We start from the raw sequence: 22655 nt of genomic DNA on the forward strand, positions 1-22655 counted from the left end.
GGAACCACTGAGCTACATCCCCGGCCCTTTCTTTTCTCTTTTATTTGCAGTATTAGGGATTGAATATAGGGCTTTCCTACAGAGCTATATCCCCAGGCCATTTTATTTTTTTTATTTTGAAACAGGGTATCTCTAAGCTGCTAAATTGCCCAGGCTAGGCTCAAACTTGCAATCCTGCCTTAGCCTCCCAGAGTGCTAGGATTACAGGTGTGTGCCGGCACGACTGGCTAGATCACATGATTTTCTGATTGACTTCCTAAAATACCTAGAGATTGAAGAGAAAGGCCATAGTATCTTCAAGTGCTGTTCTACCTGGCAGACCCTCATCTGTCACCTGCCTGCCCCAGGCCCCTCCCACAGCCCTGCTCCTGGACACCAGGCCAGGCCCAGGCCATGGGACATCCACATGAGCTTCAGGATGACCACTTCCTGATACTGGAAGATTAGCTGCTAACGTAAGAAACTTAGTCCCGTAGCTGGGACCCTCCACTGCTCCCTCCTGCCCTAAGAGCTAGGAAGGTGAAGGGCCCAGGCTAGGAACGCACCCAACCTTGAGTTTTACATTGCAGTCATAGAGCTGCAGTCTCCAGACTGCTTGGTGGCCTCCCACCAGGAGCAGCACCATGATAGCCGAGGAAAGCAGTCTGCCAAAGTGGAAGGCCCTGTGTCTGCTGGGAGAACCCAGACAGCACTGGCCAGGTCACCGTCGTCTCCCTTGTCCCCCACGGCACAGAGCAAGGCTCAGGGGGCGTTTGGACTGCTTTGACCTTTGTGCTGCCAGTGCTGTGACCGCAGTGCCTGCTCACAGGATCCATGAGTCAGTGTCCCTGTCCCTAACAGGTGTGCTCATGCTTGTCCTATGTGGTTTTCCCGAGCATTCAGTGACCTGCTACATGAATGAGGTTTAGAGCAAGGCCCAGTACACAATCAACAGTTAATTATTGTTTGCTGTTAAGTATATGATGTAGACTGGGCTTAATTTTCCCCATCTCCTCTTCGTCATATTCCTCAGATTCTCTGAAAGACTCTCTCATCCAAAGTCTTCTCTTACACCCCACACCCCAGCAAGTCTCTAGAAATCTGAGTCACCCTCGGACCATCTTGGCAGAGAATGATGAGACCATGTCATGTGGACCCTCATCAGTGCTCAGCCCTGGGTGACGTTTTCTCCCTAGTTTCTGAAAGGCACCTCATTCTAGGTCCACCCTCTGCTTTGGCCTCCGCCTCCATGGCCCCCTCTTGGCCTCCTTTGCTGACTCCTCATTCTCCAAATCAAACTGCTGAGGTCCAGGGTTCAACTCTTAGGCCTTTTTTTTTTTCTCTGTCTGTACTTATGCTCTGGGGGATCGGATCTGGTCTCTGGCTGTAACACCCGCCACAGGCAGGAAGGTACCAAACTGATATCGCTAACTTAGCCCTCTCCCCTAAACACCACACTCAGACGTTTATCCAACTGCACCACTGACACATCAGCTGCAGTGCCTGACAGATTTTCAACTTGTCCAAGAATGGCTGCCGACCTCAGCCCCCCACCCCAGGAAAAAAAAAAGTCAGGCCCCAGATCCTGAAGTTCTCCTTTATCCCATTCTTTCTGTCACTCAGTAGATCCAATCCATCCACAAAGCCAGAGCCTGAACAGTGGCAGGCAGGTTCCAAGGTGTCCCCACCCCAGGATTCACACTCTCATACCTAGTCTGGTCGGGTGACCAACAGGATTCAGGGCATGTGATGGCTGTGACTTTCAAGGTTAGGTGATAAAAGATGAAGCTGCCTGTGTTGGTGGTTCTCTCTAGCTCTGTGTCTCTTTCACCCTCTCCCCATGCATTCTGGGAGAAACCAGGCACTGCCGAGGACTGATCAGCCCTGTAGAGGGACCCATCTGTGGTCTCTGAGGGGTTCCTGCGCCAGCTAAGCCACTCCTGGATTCCTGAACCTTAAAAGCACTGAGATGCCAGACACCTATTGTTTTAAGCCGGTAAACTCTGGACTGATTCGTTAAGCAGCAGCAGACACCTAACACTAACCTCCCCCGAGATTGTCGAAATAGCCCTCGCTGGTGCTACTCTTCCTCCTGCTCTATTCTCAGCACACTGGCCGGATTCAGGTCATTGGACTGCTCTGTCTCAACTCCTCCTCTCGTGGCTTCTTGGCTCCTCTAGGGTAAAAGTCCAGATCTTGTTTATTTGTTTTTGGTGCTGGGGATTGAGCTCGGGGCCTTGCGCAGGGCCTCAATCTTCTACTAATCTGTATCCCAAATTCCAGGTCTTAGGCATGGTGGTACACATCTGGAACCCCAACACGTGGGATACTGAAGCAGGAGGACTGCAAGTCTGAGGCCTGCCTGGGCTACCTAGTGAGAGTGTCTCAAAAAAAGACAGAAAAGGAGAAAAAGTCGAAGTCTTGCAGTGCCCTTCACCCCCACCCCATTTGCTTTTCTACTCCAGGGACACTGACTTTCCTGCGGTTTCTCACACAAAGCATTAGTGTTTGTGCAAGAAACAGTACAAACTTCCACCTCAGGGCCTTTGCACTTGCTGTTCACTCAGTTAGGAATATACTTTCCTGGGTTGTCTCCATGGCTTGCTCTTCATTCAGGTCTCTGCTGATACTGCCATTTGAGAGAGTGTTTCCTTGAGCACAGACAGAAAATCACAGCCTCATCCCTTACTCTGGAATATCATATCTTTCATAACAGTCATTGCCGTACAATATACTGTTTATTCTCGTCTGTTCTCTCCACCAGAATGACTCCAGTATGCTATGGACTTTGCCTACCAATGTGTCTTCAGCTCCCTGTGAGGTCCACACTATTATTTCCATTATCGACAGTTGAGGAACTGAGACCCACAATGATTACACGATTTTCCCAAGGACATCATGTATCAAGTGGGTTTAAAGACCAAGACTTGAAGCAGGCAGTCTGTATTAAGCAACATTTTCTTTGAGATGGAGGCTCACTGTGTTGCCTAGGCTGGTCTTGCACTTGCTGTCCTCCCACGTCAGTGTGGAGCGAAACTAAGCAACACTGCAGTGAGGTGACCCTTGCTGGCTGTGTACTCCACCCCCAGCCTTCCAGAGGTGGGGCCACTCCAGAAGTCCAAGCCCTGAGCCCTCTGTTAAACGGCTGGAGGTTCAGCTCCCTGGCTCCTCCTTGAGGCTCACAGCCCTGTGTTTATTAGGCTTGTAAAACAATTTTTGTTTTGCTCTTGTTATCTACACATGTCTATTGTCAGTTTATTTCCTAGCCTAAAATTATTGAAACTTAGGAGGGAAAAAAAGGAAATTTAACATGTTCCTACAATACTTTGTTAGTAGAGACTTTCTGAAGTACACCTGAATAGGCTTTGAGCATGTTTGCTTGGCATTTTAAGGTCTTCAGAATATGTATCTGCAGCTGTATTGAGGACGTTTTTTTCCTTCCTAACGACAGCAAAACCATCATTACTTTTTCTTATTCCTCTGAGGGGTCAGGGGTTCTCCCCAAAAACTTCCCTTTAAGGCTGGATTTTTATTGTTTTGCTTTTGTTTTTTGAGACAAGCTCTTGATATGTAATTCAGGCTGGCCTGGAACTCAGTCTGTAGTCCAGGCTGACCTCCAACTTGTATTGATCTATTTGCCTCAGCCTCCTGAGAGCTGGGTTTACAGGCATGTGCTACCACACTCAGCTAGAGCTTAGCTTGAAATATCGATATCCCAAAAACATCTTCTTTGGGCCAGGGATTTAGCTCAGTGGTCCCGCGCCTGATTGGCAAATACAAGGTCCTGAATCTGATTCCTGGTACTGGAAAAACAAACAAACAAACAACATCTTCTTTGTTCTCTTCAGGTGGTTAGTGTTCCCTCTGGGGTCTTAATTATATAAGAATTTAGATCAGACCCGGTGCAGTGGTGCAGAACTGTAATCTGAGCACTCGGGAGGCTGAGGCAGGAGGATCACCATGAGTTCGAGGCCAGCCTGAACTACAAAAAAGAAAAAAATTTTAAAAATAGAATTTACAACAGATCTCAGCACAAGGATGGAGGTGTTACCAGGTAGCTCCTTCTAAAAGTGGTTTGCCAACTAAACGTTACCTGGTTTGGGGTTGCTCACCTCTTCCTGAGAAGTTAGATTCCAGGTTCTTCTCAACTCAAACAAAGACTTGAACAAAAGAAGCAAAAAGCAGTGGCAAAGTTTATTAGAGAAAGTAAAAGTGAACCGCGAGGGAAGAACTGGCTCCTTGGAGTGAGCCTGGGCTTAGTAAAAGGAGATATAAAAAGATAAGTCAGGTTACCTTGAGGAAAGTCAGCTATCAAGCTCCTTCTGGCATCTACATCCTTATATGTCTTCCAAATCTCGAGGAAAACCCCGAGAACTTCTACATCCAGGTCTGAGAGGCAGGGCTGGGATCCTGCCTCAGATTGACATCAGGTCCAGACATCCTACTGAAAATCTGCTTGAGTTCTCTTGGGAAGTCCACATGCAGGGTTGGGACCTGTTCTGCACATGTGTCAGGGATTTTGTAATTAGCAGGTATGACCACCTCTCTGGCCAGCTTTGCCACGCCCTAACCTCCTGTCTCAGAGGGCCTTGAAAGAATGGTCCCCTTTCTGATATCACTGGGCATGGATAATGTTAAAATGTCATTGTGCTCTGTGAGATCTCTTTGGGCCTGACACCTAACAAATGATTATAAACATATTATACACTGCAGCCCTTGTTTCTTACCTATAACCGGTAAGGTATGCATTTTGGACTTCCCCTTTGTTGCTCAGGCTTGCTAATGTCTAACTGCCGGCCAAATTGGAAGTACTTGGAATTGAGAAGCAACTGAAACTCTCGTGCCTGGAAAAAGCTGGCCTAACCAGTTTGAGAGAGAAATCTAAAGGCGAGCACAGTTGAGCCTTTTACAGAAACACGGCGCCACCAGCCCTCCATTCTGTAATCAGAGCTCAGCCTAGGATCACAATTCACCTCCTCTGTGGGGAGCCCACTACTCCATGGGAGGGAGGGGGCTGCAGTTCAGTGCACAGCACTGCCCACCCTGTGCCCAGAAAGTCCCCAGCTCCGGGAACCCCGGAATCCACAAACATACCTTCTCTTCCCCCTGGTTTCCAAACAAGGCAAGCTGCCTCCCAGGACTGTTAAAGAGGACACTGTAATACTGGTTTATTGGAAAAAGATTTTAAAAATCAGATTAAAAAAAGAAAGAAAACAAAACTCACTGTTAGGAAAAAAGGAAGAACAGAGGCAAGAGCTCAACAGTCAGGATAGGTTTTCTCGGTACAAACCTGAGAGGCACTGCTGGTGCAAAGGGCTCTGTCACAGGCTGTGAGGTCTTTTACAGGGCTGTGGGCACGGAGGGGAGGCTGTGAGGTGAAAAGTCCAGTGAAAAGAAGACTCGGCTGTCTGCTCCATACGCCTTGAGAATTGAGGGTGCGTGGCTGTCTGTCGGGAGCAGGGCTGAGAAATTTGATGGAAGTTACGAGGTGAAGCCTCGGTTATTGGGCCTTCATAACCCATAATGATTCATCTTTAGCAGGTGCAAGGCCATAAGGGGATGGAAGAGGCCTAAAGTAGTCTCTGGCCAGCCTAGGATGGCAGCAGTTGGATTCCTTCAGCCACCACTCAGACTGAGCAATTGACTGGTTGATATTCTTTGAGGCAGGGTCTCCCTATGTAGTTCAGGCTGGCCTCGAACTCACTATGTAGCCCAGGCTGGCCTTGAACTTACAGTGACTCCTTCCTCAGCCTCCGGAGTGCTAGGATTACAGGGGCCCATTCAGATTTAATCACTGTTTCAATGTGAACATCTGTCTTCCAAACCTGTTTCCACTCTTTGATTATTCAGGGAGCTGTGTGTGGGGCGGGCGGGCCTGTTTGTTTTCAACATCAAATCTGCTTAAGGTACATGGTTGTATTAGTTGACTGTGAACTCCTATTTCCAAGAAAACACCTAAACCTATTAGGGAAGTCATTTTATAAGCATTTTTATAAAGTACTCATCTATTTTGCTTTTTGCCTCTTTCAATTTACCCAGCTGTACAAAGGTAGGGATGAAAGAAGGGAGAGTATACATAAGGGGGAAAACATGTAAAAATAACAGCAAAAGTCAATTAAAGTTTGAAAACACGAATGTGTTTCAAACCAACTCAGGGATCAGCAGAGGTGGCAGAAAAACCACACGGACCAGCAGTTTTTTGTCCCAGCGGCCAGCAGGTCCTGGAGAGGCCAGGTTGCTCGGTCGTTAAGACTGTAGTGGGGCGCTGAACGCATCGAGGGGACACAGAATCACTGTTAAACAGCGAATGTCCCTAAATCTAATCTCAAATCTGGGGCGGGAGTTGTGTAACCAGGGGAAAAAATGTCAGATTCCGCCTAGCTGTGCTTTGATGTCCCTTTCTACTGGCACCAGGTTACAATTCAGAGCTCGGCTTCGTAGTGTGGACAGGTGATTGTAACTCCCGGCTTGCTTTTGTAGGGCCACATCTGGCTTCACACTTGCTCGCGCATCAGAAACCCATGTCCACCTATCAAGTAGGCGATTAAAACTGAAGCTGACCTTTGTGGTTTAAAATGTAGAAAATCAAAGAATCCGCTAGCCGACCCAGCCCACCCAGCCACTCCGCTCCTACCTTTGCTTGTTCTAAATACTAAATGCGCCTCCGTTCACTGCCGGTGAGTTGTGTGGAGCCGCGAGCTCGGATTGCGCCTGCGCAGGTCCTGTAGAGCAGAGGGCGGGAGCTTTGAACTCGGTTAAAGGGGTGAGAATGGTTTGGGATCCGCTCTTGGAGTCTGTGTTCATCGATCCGTCTCGTGTTTACGCCAGGTTCGTATTCAAGAGACTGAAGGCCCCTTGGTCTGGTTTGTTTCGTACACATTTAATGGGCTTCATAATTATGGGGCACAGGCATTACTACAGGGTCCTGGGAATGTGTTGAAACCCTTGGAAAACTGTCCACCCTGTGTGCTTTTCTGCCCTTTGAATCTTGTACCACCGAGCGTGGAAACCCTGCTGATTTTTTTTCCTTCCGGACAGGGGTCTCAAACTCGTGAAATCCTCCTGCCTCAGCCTCCTGAGTAGCTTGGACTACAGGGGCGCTCCATCTGCTGACTGCATGTGGGCTTTTCTGCTCTTTGAATCAGGTTGCGTTGGACCGGTGTATACCCAAGTTTGGTTGGAAAGCGCGCCCTTTGTTGCTAAACACTGCTGGGAGTCAATTCTCCTATTTTTCTGCCTGGGATCTTTTCGTTCTCATTTCTCTCTCGGTCTCCTGAAGAAAATATGGGTAACACCAGTACAGTTTGTGATGATAGCCCCTTAGGAAGGATTTTGGGGAAATGGTCTGCTTACTGTACCTCTTCCATGACCACAATAACAACAACAACAACAACAACAATATCAATAATAGATCTCTGCAATACTGCTTGGCCATTGTACATGTCAGGGTCCGAGGAGAGAAGGCCAATGAATGGGCCTTTAAATTATTACACCGTCTCCTGCTTGGAACATTTTTGTCACAGGCTGAGAAGGCAGATGAGATTCCTTATGTAAGAGCGTTTATGTACGTTCATGAGGAAGGAAAAAGAAAGGGGAGTTTTATGCTCATGGCATCAAGGAAGGAAGGGGAGCAGATGGATCCCCCATTTGGAAATCTGAACATAGCAAGGGAGGGCTGTCCTTGCTTCAGCCAGCAGTGCAGGTCTGGCAGGACAGTCTCGCCTCATAGACCCAACAGGACACCCGGTTTGGCCAGGGGATGTTCCCTCTGGTTCAGCTCCCCACACGAGTGCAACGTCTCTCAGCAAGGACGGCCAGTCAGAGCCTGTGGTGTCGCCATCCATGTTCCCTCTGGGACACAGAAAGGTTGGGAGTGAATTGCCTTCCTCCGAGGGTGACCCGAAGAGAGGAAAGAATTCTTCTGAGGGGCTCTTTGTTGGACAGAACCCAGCCTGGGCAGATGGGCGGAGCTGTTCCTGAACCATCTCCTCACTGTGGATGAAAGGATGCTGGTGATGTGAGAGGTCGCCTCCACCGGGAAAATCCAGCCGAGAACCCAGAACCAATGTTGCCATCCCTAGAGACAACCCTCAGTGGGACCTAAATGGAGCTATGCTCGGGCTGGGTCATCACCAGAGATGCATCCCCCTGGCTTACAGACTGTTGGGCTGGTTGTCCCCTTACAGGGAGGTGACTGGATTGAAGGTATCATTGTTAGTACAAGACATGCACAATGATACATACTATGGATTGAACCCAGGGCCTTTGCACTAGAATACTCACCTAACCCTTTTATTTTTTATTTTTCAGATAGGGTTTTGATAAGTCACTAAGTTGCAAAGGTTAGGCTGAAACTTGAGATCCTCCTGCCTCAGCCTCCCAAAATGCTGGGATTACAGCCATGTGCCACCACACCTAGTTAAGAGAAGCCCTTCTAAAAAACACCTCTGATAGTGAGGTGACTCAGTGGCCCGTACACGGAACCCCAGATCAGCTTGGACGTGGGAATATTGTACCCTTCAGCCAGCCCCCCTCGAGCATGGTCTGATCACTGAACCCCAGTTGAACAGTTTAGGGGAAGCTCTTGGTGGCAGAAGCTCCTGGCATAAAGCTGGCATATTAGGTAACACGAGGAATCTGGAAGAAGAAAGGAAAACCGCTTCCTAGTCAGAGAACAGAGGAGAGCTGGAGCATTTTTTGTTCATCAAGTTAATCTGTTCCACACCTTATCCCTCATCACCCTCTGCCATGCCCCCATCTAGCCAGAAGCACCCAGATGGAGTCAACACCCCTGTTCTAGGAACATACAATGGGACAAATTCACAGGATGTGTAACAGGAAAATTTTAACCCCTTTTAGTTGTGCTTTAATGTCCTTCTGCTATCAGCACTAGGCTATAACTCGCACTGCAGCTGGCTTTTGTAATGTAGATGGGACACTAACTTACCTGGTTTTGTACGGTCACATCTTGCCTTCCTTGTTGCTTAAGTTTTTTTTTGTTTTGGTACTGGGGATTGAACTTGGGACCTTGTGCTTGGAAGGCAGGTGGCAGAACCACTGAGCTAAATCCCCAGCCCTCCCCTGGGCTCTTTTTAATACCGAACCTTCTGCCTTCTAAACACAGACTTCGACACACGAGTATGGAGAATGGCCTCGACCCTGGAAAAGGATGTCTTTAAAAATCTGTAGTGAGGGCCAGGGATTTAGCTCAGTGGTTTTGCTGCCTGCTGCGCAAGCACAAGGACCTGAGTTCAATCCCTGGTACCAAAAAAAAAAAAAAATCTGTAGTGGGCTGCTGGGAGGCGGATGGGCTTTCTGACGTGAGTCCTCGTCACGTGGTTGGCCAAATTTCCTACAAAGCCTGTCTCCTCGCCCCATATGTTGGCTTGTGAGTTACTGGTGCTTGGGTGGGAAGTAGCAGCATGTGCCTCAAAATTCATGCCATGAGCTGCACGTGGTGGTGCACACCTGCCACACCTGCCATCCCAGCATTCTGGGCGGCTGAGGCAGGAGGATCGTCATGAGTTCAAGGCCAGCCTGGGCTACATAGCAAGACCCTGTATATATATATAATTTTTTTTCCAAGTCATTATTCCCAAAGGCAGCTTGGTAGAGTTGAACTCACAAAGCATAGTCTACCATTGCTCTGGGACAAATGCCCCAAATCTTGTGTCTGTTACTTTGATAGATTTTAGAGGGCTACGTATGGTAACTATGTTGGTTTCTTTGACTTACAGTTCAAGTTGCCTTAATATTTGGTAGAAGAACATTAGAATATGTCTTCAGTTTGTGCAAAGGTGAAATCGACTTCCTGGAGCGGCTCTCAGACCACCTGCTCCTGAGCATCATTTCTTACCTGGATCTTGAAGACATTGCCAGGCTTTCTCAAACTTCCTGCAGATTTGCAAAGGTAACAGTCAGTCACTTTGTGTTGATATAGGATTTCCCATAGATGTTCTTTAAATTTTTTTCTTTCCTTTTTGTAGAGCTGGGGATCAAACCCAGGGCCTCACGAATGCTAGACAAGTGCTTAGTCACAGAACAGGACTCCCGGCCTGATTTCTGCATTCATTTTACCTATCATTCACTGAGGGCTGACTTTCTGTAGGCACCATCCTTGGTGCAGGAGCGACAGAATGAGACATCCATGCCATTATTTTAGTGCAGTCTTGAAAAATATCCTCAGTAATTTAGCCAGTGCTGGAAGCTTTCCTAGGTTGCTGGTTTCAGCCCTCAGCGTCCTTGCAGAGTAGAATTATTAGGAGGGGGGGTGGTCAGCTGAGGTTAACCATTTATTTTTGTTGTCAAGCTAAAGTTTTATCTGTGCCCCATTTACCTGCTGTGTTCCTCCATGTATAAATTATTTTCATTTAACTGCTTGTGTTAATTTTTTAAAAGGCTATTGTTTTAACTGTACTATAGTTGTTTTGTTTTTGTTTTGTTGTGTTTTTGGTTTTTTTCAGACAGGGTCTTGCTATGTAGTTCAGACTCCCCTTGAACTCACTACGGGGCGCAGGCTGGCCTCACCACAATCCTGCCTCAGGCTCCTGAGTGCTGGGATTATATTGTGCCACCCACCAGGCCCAGCATATTATCAAATTATTGTGTCCGTGGACGACTTTTTCTTCTGATCTCAGAGGGGGAGAACCGGACTCTCACTCAGGGTCGGTGCTACCTGCACCTGGCTCAGGGCTTCACCTGCTTTCCCTCCTGTGTTTGCTGTGGTTATTTTAAACCTTCTATTTATAGCTTTAGACTTAGAAAGTGTTACAAAGGTAATAGAGAGTTTTCATACCCTTCACCCAAACCCCCTGAAGTTAGCATCTTATATAAGCATGGTGCATGAGTCATAGCTGAACAATTAATATTGGTACAACACTACTAAGTAAAGTACAAGTATTATATGGATTTCATCAGTTTTTCTACAGTATCTTTTTGATTGCTGCTTCAGGATCCAATCTAGGTTACTACATGGCATTTAGTTCAGATTTTCTCTTTTCTTTTTTTCTTTTGAGACAGGGTCTCACTATGTAGTCCAGGCTGGCCTCGAACTCACAGAGATCCTCCTGCCTCAGCCTCCCAAGTGCTAGGATTACAGGTGTGTGCCTATAATCCCATACTGGGAGGTCAAATTTTTAACTCTCTTTCTCTCTGTACATCAGTTTTCTCAAATCAGACTCAAACGTCAGAAGACTTCTTGTTGCTGTTGTTGTCAGTGCTGAAATGGAACCCAGGGTCCCACCTATGCCAAACACACCTACCCCTGACCCACACCTCCAGGCCTGGCAAAAACCTCTTAACTCTGTTCTTACCCAGTCTCTCCTCTTAAACACAGTTTACACAGAATTTCACACTCAGCAAACCAGTGTCATCAGTCTGTGACTTCATCATCCATGACAAAATGAGAACAATAAGGGTGATACAGAGAAGTTTTCTTACAGCTGAGCTTATTTCACCAAAGTGCCCGTCTCTATTGGATGTGAGCTGCTTCTGTTTGCTGGAGGGTAAAGGTGTCCCTTCTTTAATTAAATGGTGGGAATCATATATGACCATTTCTAAAAGTTGCCCCTTACTTGGCAAAATTAAAAAGTCAGCAACCTTATTTTGGTTTGTAGTTTTTGTTCTGCTTTGGTTTTTAAAACTTTCAGTGGTCCTGTGACATCTGAAATTCTGAGAGCTGTTAGTCTGTTGTCAGCTTACACCTGCTCTATTTCCTCACCATCCACGCCTCCTAAACCTCCCCGGCCGGGTCCACAGTGACCTCATGGCTGTCACTCCTAATAGCTTGTTCCAGGCCTTCTATTTCCTGACCTGTCTCTGACTCCTGGACTCTTGGTGGCTTTTCTCCTGGCTGGGCCTTCGTTGTTTCAATGGCTGCTCATCCATGCAAGCTCAGAGTGGCCTTTCTACAATGCACACTGATCATGCCCCTCAGTGGCCTTTTTTTTGAGACAGAGCCTCACCATGTAGTTCAGACTCGTCTTGAACTCACTACATAAACCCAGGCTGACCCCAAACTTGCAGTGATCCTCCTGCCTCAGCCTCCGGAGTGCTAGGATTATAGGCATGTGTCCCCATGCCCAGCTCAGTGGCCATTTTAAAGATGAGATTCAGGCCTTTTAACCATGTCTGCAAGCCCAGGGTCCCAGGCCTTGCCTTCTGCAAATTCCTTGCCATTCTTTGTGTACTGGACTCTTTTGTGCTTCTTTGCCTTTGCTTAGGAAAAGAGGAGGAAAAACAAAGGTACAAGCTGAACAGGCCAGGTTTATTTCAGAATGAACCTGAGGAGGACTACCCTGGCTTAGACCAGACCGGCAACTCTCATACAGGGTGTAAGAAAGTACAGTACAGGGAGCGGTGGCTGCCTGTCGGTGGGCCTGAAGCATGATGGGAGTTATGGGTGTAGCTGAGGTTCCTGGGCCTCATTAACCTGTGATTATACATCTTTAGCAGGCGTAAAAACATAGTGGGTGGAAGAGGCTTACAGTCTCTGGTCAGCCCAGGGTGGTGGCAGTGGGACTCCTCCGCTGACTGCATTAGTCTATAATTAGACCTGAGGCTGGGTCACTAAAGAACAGCGTGCACTCTATGCAGTGGTGCACAGCTGTAATCTGTTACTCAGGAGGCTGAGGCAAGAGGGAGGCAGAGGCAGGAGGATCACAAGTTCGAGGCCAGCCTGTGTAACATAGGCTGTCTCAAAGCAAAACCAAACAGGTTTATTTAGCCTGCATCTGTGGCAGACTCCTCAGGCTGTGCAGAGCATCGCATGACAAGGGACAGGGAGCATGAGGGCCTGCTTCCTCTGCTTTCTGTCCACCTTCTCAGCCACACCGGTGTTCACTCCTGGAGCTTCCACCCTGGTGGCCTTCTCTAATGCTGACTGCATCCCAGAGGCCCCACCTAGAAACACTACAGTAGGCTTAAGTTTCCATCACAGTGGGGATTAAATTCCCACACATGAATCTTGGGGGATACTCAAACCACTTCCAAACCCTAGCACTTACATTGTTCCTTTTCTAGCAGTATCCTGATCTTCCACCCCAACCTCCAAAATGCCCCTCAGTGGCATTTGCATGAGCATGTCACACCTTTTCTTGACTTTCACCCCCACCAAGCTCAAGGGCAGTGAGGATCATGCCCCTTTCCTTTGTGTGCTCACCTTAGCAGGATGCCTAGCCCGGTAAAGGAGGGGCTACATCAGCTTTGGTTATATTTTCTAAAAGAATGATTTGCATTACAGTGGTCAGCTTGGAAAAAGCCATTCTTCCATTCCTTGTTCTCTAGTGGGAACCATATGACAAGTGCTATGTATTCCTTCGAGAGACGTCCTGTCCATAGGTGTGTGAGATAAGGTGAGCCCAGCAAGGTATCCAAGGCCAGACCTGACTCCACCGTAGAGCTTGGGTCTGTGGAGAGGGTGGGGCCTCGGCCTTGGAGCTGGTGGTGCTCATCCACAGTAGAGGGTGCAAACGTCTGCTTGTCCTCCTCAATGCCCCCAGCAACCAGGATCACCCAGCAGCCTGCCCTGGCACCGAGTCAGTGTGGACTAAGCCCCATGATGTTTCCCTGGATTATCTGGCGGGGTCCAAGGCTGTATTTTTCAATGGAAACAAAGAAGCACTGCCGGAGGGTGCACCCTGAAAGGCCAGGCCCGTGTCTTGGTACAGGGGTGCTGCGAAGACAGTTCTCTACCTCTCTGACTGAGGCTCAGCTTTGGCCTGAGGCAGGGTCAGCAAGGGGTGCAGCCACGTGGGCCCCTGCTTGAGGGGCCTGCTGGCTGCCCTCAGATGACAGCAGAAACCTCCAGAGTAGCCAGGTGACACAACTGAGTCCCAGACAGGAAGAGGATGGTCATGGCGAGGATATAATTATCGTCGTCCTGCTTGTGACTCAGGAGTAACTGAGGCTGCTGAGGAAGAAATTAGCTCCTGCCACTGTCTGGCTGTGGAGAGAAAGGTGTTCCCTTGCGTCTACAAACTCCGTGTGAATGTGATCCTGAAGTCTGGCCAAGCAGGTGAAGCACACGGCCGCCACCCCCGCAGAATTGGACTTGGGTGGCTGCGGTGGACCCATACCTGTTCTTGCAGTGTTGTGTTTGACAAGCCCCATTCAGCATCTTTGGCCCAGGAATCTGACCGATTGATGTAGAAATTACACCGATAAATGTCTCAGGAAATGCAGTTAGTGGTAGATCTCGTGCTAGCATGTGGGAGTCCCTGGCTTCATTCCCTGCACATCCTCTCCTTCGGCCAAGGAAAAAAGTCCAAAGAGATGATAAAATGCTGGGACTCGATGCTTAGGGTTTTCCTGTCTCCACTACAGAGCGGTGTGGTGCAGTTAAGTCATCACTAACCCAGAGAGCGAGGTTCTTAGCTCCTCCCCACACAAACCCGGGCAGCACCTGTATTCTCTCTGACCCTTAATTTCCCCATTTGCTGAAAGGAGCGGTTTTTATCTAGATAGGCCCTAGCAGCCCTTTCAATCCGTTAGTTAATTTCACGCACCGCCACTAGGGGGCGCTAAGCCCGCAGTTCCTGTGCTGTGGCTTGAAGCAGCGGCACCCACAGGATGGTACCCCGCCTTGTGCAGCCTGGCCAAGTGCCAGGCAAAAGAACCCCGGGAATTGGGAGTCTTAAATTGGGGTATATTTCCTAAGAGTTTCCTTTGTTATAGAGAAAGTAAACTTGGAAGGACTTGAAGGCACAGGAACATAACGAACAGCCAGGCCTGACATCCCAGTTTTGGGGAATAATATTTATTAGTGTCACTCTTTATCCGTAACCTTCATTATGTGAATGTAATGACTGTGGCGTTGATGTTTATGCAGACAGGCTCTTAAGTGATGATACTTTATTACACTGTTGATTTCTATTTGTATTTTATTCTTTTGGCTTATTACAGCATCTTTAGGCTAGATGACGTATAAAAGTAAACAATGCTGGCTGCTTCCCATTGAAAAGAGAGTAGCGGTGTAAGGAAATCAAGACAACAGGAAGAAGCCAGTATACACGGGAACAAAGCAGGACAGAGCCAGCCAGGCGAGGGCTGGCAGCAGTGGAATGCGTGGGGTTTGGGGTTGGGGGTGCATCGGTTGTGAGGGGCTGGGTGTGGGCCAGGCGGGCTGATGCCATGGGCCCTGATGGGGGCAGCAGTCGGCACAGTCAGCTGTCCCGCGGTGGCTGAAGGGATGATCTAATCCCCGGCGCTCAGGAGCCGCTGCAGCTGGGAAGGACAAGCAGAGATGGCGGCTGGGAGGGCAGAAGCAGGCACAGAGCTCAGCCTCCGTGAGTGTAGGTGTGGGGTCGGGCAAAGGCTCAGGTTCCATCCCAGAGCCTAGGCCAACCAAGCTTCCTGTAGGGCTCCCATCTCGGGCTCGGACTCTGCTCCCACATCCGGCCCCGCGGCCAGAGGTCTTGCTCTCCTTCCCCTCAGTGGAACATCTGGGGTGGCTCTCCTGCCTGTCCTGTGCTGTGACAGTATGGGTGAGTCCAGCTCTCTTCAGGCTGGTCTCTGATCTGAAGCGATGGGACATTCTAGAACTCTCTCTGAAAGGAAGGCCAGAATTGCAATTGATACAAGGCTGTGTTTAAATTCAGCTAACGTTTGGGCTTTTTAGTTTCATTCCATCATCAGCACAGAGCACATTGTAGTTCGTTAGTTGTGAATCTGCCTTTTTCAATGTTCCCCATGCCTGGCAAATAAGGTTTTGAAGAAATGTCTCCTTAGATGGGCAGAGAGATGATTTGGTACTTCAGACTCATCTACACGATGAATGCAGAAGAGAAAGTACATTTCCCCGGGCTTAAATTCTTTGAGCATGAATTCATCAGTCACATTGGGCATCATCCACATGGGCATTATTTGTCTTTGCATTTGACTTGTGGTTTTCCATCCTCTAAATCAGTGGCTTTTCCTGGCCTTCCCAGACCCTCAGCCTTAGCAACAGAATGTCCATCTGGCAGCTAATGGCCTGCAAGACCTTTTTTTCTGGTGTCTTCTGAGAACTGGGTTTGGTAACATGCTGTTCTGTCTCCCTTTTCTGCTCACTAATTACCTATATTCCAGGAATTTTACACGTTACGTTTAACTCATATAGCATTAAAGGTTAACTACTGTTTGTTGAATATCTAGTATGTGTAAGCACTGAATGTACATGATCCAAGGTCGTCCTCACAACAGTTATATAGGGTGGCTAGTAGGCACTATCTTGTCCTGATTTTTTTTTTGGTACCAGGGGTCAAACTCGGGTCCTTGTGCTTGCGCTGCAGGCAGCGAAACCGAGCTAAATCCCCAGCCCTGCTCCTGATTTTTTTCAAGTATTGTGACAAGGCCTTGCTAAGTAGTCCAGGCTGGGCTTGATTTGAATTTGCACTCCTCCTACCTCAGCCTCCCAGAACATTAGGATTACAGGCGTGTGCCACTAAGCCCAGTTTAGTCCTGATTTCATAAAGGAGGAGACAGCTTTAAATAAAGCACACAGATAGGAAACACTGGAGCCAGGTTCTGAGCCCAGGCAGTCAATCTCCAAGCCAGTTTTCTGACATCACTTTATTCTGCTCCTCAGATGACCAAATACAGGATCAGGTGTGGAGAGAGGAGCAGAGAAGGTTGGTAGGTACAGGATTACTTAAGTGGCAGAGCTGGGATTCCGATTGAGTATATTTGCTTGTTAACTTGTCTGCTTCAGTACCGGAGAATTTAAGAAAGTTCTGACCTTTCTTAAGAGGAGTTAAATATAGGGATGTGTTGGTTCCCTCAGTCAATAGGCACTGTAGCAACAGGTACCACAGTGACAGCCTGTCGCTTTGCAAGTCTGAGCTTCCTGGCCACGTGGAAGCATCTGTGAGCAGAAAGCATCTGCAAGGCAGGAATGCAGGCCACACACACACACACACACACACACACACACACGCACACTCACTCTCCATTCTTATTGTAAAATCCCTCCAGAGTGTTCTGTACTTGCTCTATCCACTTCTGCTGTTTTTCTGCTATGGACTCCCCTTAGCCCAGCGTTCATCCCCACTGTGCCACTGAGACGCTCTTGACAAAGTTGCCATTGCATAATCTAGCAAAATACACCAGTTAGTTTTGTTTTGTTTTCACAGTGCTGGGCTTTGAACTCAAGACCTCATGAAGCTAGCCACCTGCTCCATCCCAGGCCCCGTCAATCAGTTTTTAGTTGGCATCTTCTTTGACTTTTCAGCAGCATTTGACACATTTGATTGCTTTCCAGATTTTCTTCCTGATTCTCAATTTCCCTTGCTGAAAACCGTCCCTCCCTAGCTGCTTCATCACGAGTGTCTCAGAGCTATTCTCTGGGCTAATTCCTCTATCTTCAGTTACATCCAGAGTATTTTTCCTAAGTGAGGGCTCTAAATACCATTGCATACTGATCATTTTGAAACATGTTTCCAGCCCAGCAAGCTCTCTTGGCTTCCTGCTTTCCTTTTAATCTAACTAATGCTCAGCAAGTCCACTTAGGTACGTTACAGCCACCTCAAATGCAACGTGTCAAGACCAGATCTGTTGATTTCCCCACACACTGACCTACTCACCATCTCTCCTCTTCCCACAGTTTTATTTTTCCAAATCATTGGCATCACTAATGTTGTTCAGGTCAAAAACTCATCCTTAATTTTTTTCTCAACACTTCTAATCCATTAACAAATCTTATGAGCTGTACCTTCAAAATATATATACAATTCCACTACTCACTTCCTCCCTTGCCACTGTCCAATACTCATGAGACAGGAGATTCCTTTGAGGCAGAACTGGCTGGGGAAGTAGGCCTGACCTGTTAATGACAAGATCCCAGATACATGCGCAGAACAGTTCCCAAAGCCCTGCATTTGCTTAGTGTGTACAAGGTCCTGTGTTCCATTCCCAGCGTTCCAAATGAAGTGGTACAAATAGCATAAGGAACGCAACATTGGTACAGGGCATCGACCACACCATTGCTACCCTCTGTTGTGTGGGTAATTGGAAGTAAAAGATGCAATGTTGTAGCTGCAGTCATATTACCTGTAACTGTCTTGTATTTTGCCTCCTAAACGAGATCAGGAGCTGCTTTGTTCTACCGATCAAAGATTGCTTTACCCTCTTGCCCCTGGGTATTTGTGTGCTTGGGTCTTTTCCGAAAGAGGTTTCCTGGGGCAGAACCTTGAGCGGAATCTGGCACACCTTCCTGCACAGGTCTGCAGGCAGCAGGAGTGTAATAGTGACTATGCAGGTGAGTGGACGGTTCTAACCCACCTCTGGTTTTGTCCACCTGCAGCTGTGCAAGTCTGACATCCTGTGGGAGCAGATAGTTCAGTCGGCCTGTGACACCATCACTCCTGACATGAGGGCCCTGGCGGAGGACATGGGCTGGAGACAGATGTTCTTCACCAACAAGCTCCAGCTGCAGCGGCAGCTCCGCAAGAGGAAGCAAAGACAGGGAAGCCAGCGATAGACTCTACTTTAGGGACACCTTTTCCTACCCACTGGGAGCTGAGGCATGGCTCTTCTTCCCTTCAGGGTCCGAATCTCTTGTTGCTTAAAAAAAATGAAAATAATTCTGGAGTCATCTGGACAGCCTAGGGGGTTTGCGCACAAATGCAGCAGAACTGAGTCACCAGTGCCTTTCTTGAGCCACCATCACTGTCAACCTCAGATGTCAAAGCTTGGGCCTAGAACACGGGCGGAAAGACAGGAAGCCTCTCAGTTCATTGTCTTCCCAATACCCCTCACCCTGAACCCATAAAAGCTTCTGCTGTGTATATAAATAAATGATTATAGATATCTATTTTATCTAAGCATTTGAAAGGGTAACTGGGCTTTTGAATTTTTTCCTGGTGTCGTGGTGTATTAGTCACTTTCCTGTTGCTGGACAACAATGCCCACAACTTAGGGTGAGAGGTTTAATTTGGCTCATGGTTTCAGATGATTCAGTTCATGGTTAGCTGGCTCCAAGGCAGACACATCATACAGAAGGGCCTGGGACCATGTATAATACTCAAGGTCATGGCTTCATGACCCAGCAGGAGGACCCAGGAAATGCTTTACTAATCCCTTTGGTCACTCCCAAGCGAGTCAAGTTGATACATCAAGCTTAAGGGCCACACAGAGGAGCAGGTGCCGCGGGAGGCGCTTTGGGTGAATGCAGCTGCCTTCCAAACTTTGTTAAGTTTGTATTCAGGGTCCATCCTCATGGGGCAAGGATGCCAGGTCCATCCCCTTTGCGGACCACCTCTGGCCTAGAACATTGCTGGAGAAGTCCAAACCTTGCTGAGAGTATGCTCCCCAGGACTTCCTGTTACTTAATAAGCCTGCTATTTGTGTTTTGGTTCTGTTTTTTGAAACAGGGTCTTGCTATGTATTCCAGGATGGCCTTGAACTCATTATGTAGACAAGGCATCATTTTGAGAAGAGTCATTTAGAGTTTAAAGAAAAAAGGAATATTTTAAATGTCGATGGGATGGTGTTTGCGAAGATCATACATTGATCATTAGAGCTGTTCAACCCAGAAATGAAAAGGCCACTGGAAGAGCACCCAGAGTTAGCTGCTGCTCTGAATTCTCCAAGCAAGGTGCCCATGCCTGCCTATTCATCCGACACTGCTGAATGCCTGCTGGGTGGAAAGTCAACAAAAGAAACCATAGCAGTGCCACTTTCTAATGATTCAGTCGCTTGTCTGATAAAGATTTAGCTGCAAACATGGAGGCCAAGTTAGTATCATCTCTGCAGAGCTACACTGTTGTCTTACACATGGTCAGATCAGTAGATGTGGCTTGTGTTCATCTGGTCTCAGCAGCAAGGAATGCTTGGAAGCAAACAGTGGTGTTGAAACATTCAAAGTGCTGAATAACTTAACTCGTCTGATTGATCCCAAAGCAACCATGTTGATTCTTGTTCTGATGGTACAAAAGCAATGGTGAGTCTATAGTTTGGGTCTAGCTGTGACCCCAAAGCCTCATGCAGTCATAGGTGGGGCTTTTTCAGAGGTAGCTGAATCGAGAGTGTGTGACCATGGGATTAAGGTTGTGTGATTACTAAACCAGTCTGCTGATTGGTTTGGCACCACCCTAACCTCAGTAGCCTAGATAGAGTATGAAAGGGGCAAAAAGAAGCTGCTAAGACCCCTTGCTTGCTCTCACCTGCCTGCTTGCTACAGACAGTTTCTCCTCTGCGATGCCCCTCTACCATGTCACCCTGCCTTGGAGCCAGCTCACTGGACTGAAACCTCTACAAACTGTGAGTCACTTGAACCTTTCCTCCTTTAACTTTTGGTGTTGGGTATTTTGTCTTAGGAACGATAAAAGTAAGTGGTAAAACTGCTGATGCCTTAGCTGGAGTCAAAGCAGTGACCCCAAAAGAAACCAGGGTCATGATATTCTTTACCACTGTGCAACTGCAGTCTAACAATAGCCAGATTTGCTTACAGATATCCTTAATGAAACAGTAAAAGCCATTAACTTTCCTTAAGTCTTTACCCTTGGGCTTATAGCTCTTTAAAATTCTGTACGGCCAAATGGGAAGTAAGCATAATGCAGGCCTGCCACAAATCTCACGGCTTCTCTTGAAAAGCAGCCATGAGACTGAGCCACAAGCTGATCTGCTTTCTCCATGAAACGCCGTATTTATGTTTGGCAGACACGTTGTTGAAAACGAGGCTGACTCTTTAAGGAAAACAAGTGCAGTATTTGCTGGCAATGATAATATTCAAGCTTTCAAAAGGAAATTAGAATTTTGGAGAACTTACATCAGCCTCCATCCACTTGTCTAGTTTCTAGTACCTAAAGTATTTTTAAGTGGTAAAGCACTTTTCTAAAGAGATTGGTGGTGACTTTACCACATCCAATTTCTAAAACATTGAAATATAATCTGCAGATCATCAAGTTCACCCTTGTGAAGGTTCAGTGGTTCTCATTTGTTCACAAGGTTGTGCAGCTCTCAGCATTCTCTGGTTCTGGAACATTCTTAGCACACCAAAAAGAGACTGGTACTGGCTGGCAGTCATTCCCTACCCCTCTCCGAGCCCCTGGCCACCACATTCAGTCTCTGGATTTGCCAATTCAGGACAGACATTTCACATAAATGGAACAACTATGATTTTTATATGCACAGTAATGGATATAAAATATTGTCTGATATCAAAACATTTGGAAGATCAACAAACTCAATGAACCAGTAGTTTCAATGGTTTTTTTTTTTCTTCTTCTTCTTCTTCTTCTTTCAGACAGGCTCACTATGTAGTCCAGGCTGGCCTGGAACTTGTGGCGATCCTCCTGCCTCAGCCTCCCAAGTGCTGGGATTATAGGCATGTGCCACCATGCCTGGTCCAAAGCATATGTTACAAAATTATAGACAAGCTAAAGATCCCCTCAGAGTGTAGGTTAAATCACTTAGTGTGTTTTTTGTCTCTCTATGTAGCCCAGGTTGGCCTTGAACTTGTGATCCTCTTGCCTTAGCCTCTCAAATGCTGGGATCACAGGAGTGCACCACCACATCTGGCTTTAAATCATTGAATCCCCCCTCACCCATACTAGGGATCAAACTCAGGACCTTGCACTTGCCAGGCAGGCACGGTGCCACTGAGCTACATCCCTGGCCCTAAATCAATGAATTTTAATGTAACATTGTACAAGAAACTCATTAACATGGTCCCAGATTCCACTAACTTTTAGGAAATATAATTGTTGAGTGTGGTATGAAAACTACATTTATGTATATGCATAAGCAAATATGAGGATCCAGCTGTCTATTAAAATAGACATTAATGAAATTTTCAAAAAGATGTAGAACACAGCCACTATTCTTCCTAATTTTTTAAAAATATGCTTTTCATAAAAAGTTACTGATATTAACCATAGAATCATTATTATTATTATTTATTTATTTTTGGTACCAGGGATTGAACTCAGGTCCTTGCAGTTGCGCAGCAGACGGCAAAACCACTGAGCTAAATCCCAAGCCCTAGAGTCATTATTTTAAAATAAAATAATATATAAATATTTTAAAACTTATTTTTGATTTCCAGTGTAAATATCACTGGTACAGCATGCAAAACCAAAATATCTTTGGGTCCTCATTTTTTTCCCTTTTCTTTGGTTCTGGGGGTCGAACCCAGGGCCTCCCTGTACTAGGCACGCACTGTACCATGGAGCCACCCCCGCACACTGGTTTTTAAAGGTATAAAGACTTGTGACCCAAGAGTTTGAGGACTACACGTTTAGCACTTGTAGTCTGCCTTTCATTTGACAAGGGGTTATTCCTAGTGATAGTTCTTTGTTTTTCAAAATGTCTCTGCATTTTTATCGATTACAGTTTCATTTAAACAGGTTATGAGTCAAATTTCCCTTAGCTTTGTTGTGTTTGTCACTCTTGGTGGCTGTAATAGTAGCTTACTGATAGCATGCAGGCTACTCAAGGACAGGGACTTTGTACCAGCCTGCCTTGACCTTGAGCTTATAGAACCCTCGTTTACTTCTCTCTCTCTCTCTTTTTTTTTTTTTCCGGTGCTCGGGACCTTGCACTTGCAAGGCAAGCAGCGGAACCACTGAGCTAAATCCCCGGCCCTACCCCGCCCCACCCCCATTTAATTTTCCTGATCGAAAGAAGCCGCGGCAAGCAGAAAGACTCGGTAGAAGCAAAGTGTTATACACCGTGAGTGCTCCACAGATAGTAACTGACCC

General features: G+C 47.1%; 1 protein-coding gene across 1 annotated transcript in view; it reads left to right on the forward strand.

Annotated features, from left to right (window-relative positions):
• Positions 1-18766, forward strand: part of Fbxo36 (F-box protein 36) — a 63958-nt gene extending 45192 nt beyond the window's left edge. Inside the window, exons 3-4 of the mRNA XM_004868011.4 lie at positions 9717-9889; positions 18257-18766. Coding sequence (XP_004868068.1) covers positions 9717-9889; positions 18257-18433 — 350 coding nt within the window. The 3' untranslated portion in view covers positions 18434-18766. The remainder of the gene's footprint in view (positions 1-9716; positions 9890-18256) is intronic.
• The last annotated feature ends 3889 nt before the right edge of the window (positions 18767-22655 follow it).

The sequence above is a fragment of the Heterocephalus glaber genome, unplaced genomic scaffold, assembly GCF_053883595.1.
Source record: "Heterocephalus glaber isolate CG9 unplaced genomic scaffold, H.glaber_assembly_v1.0 deba00001004, whole genome shotgun sequence".
Classification (NCBI taxonomy): Eukaryota; Metazoa; Chordata; class Mammalia; order Rodentia; family Bathyergidae; genus Heterocephalus; species Heterocephalus glaber.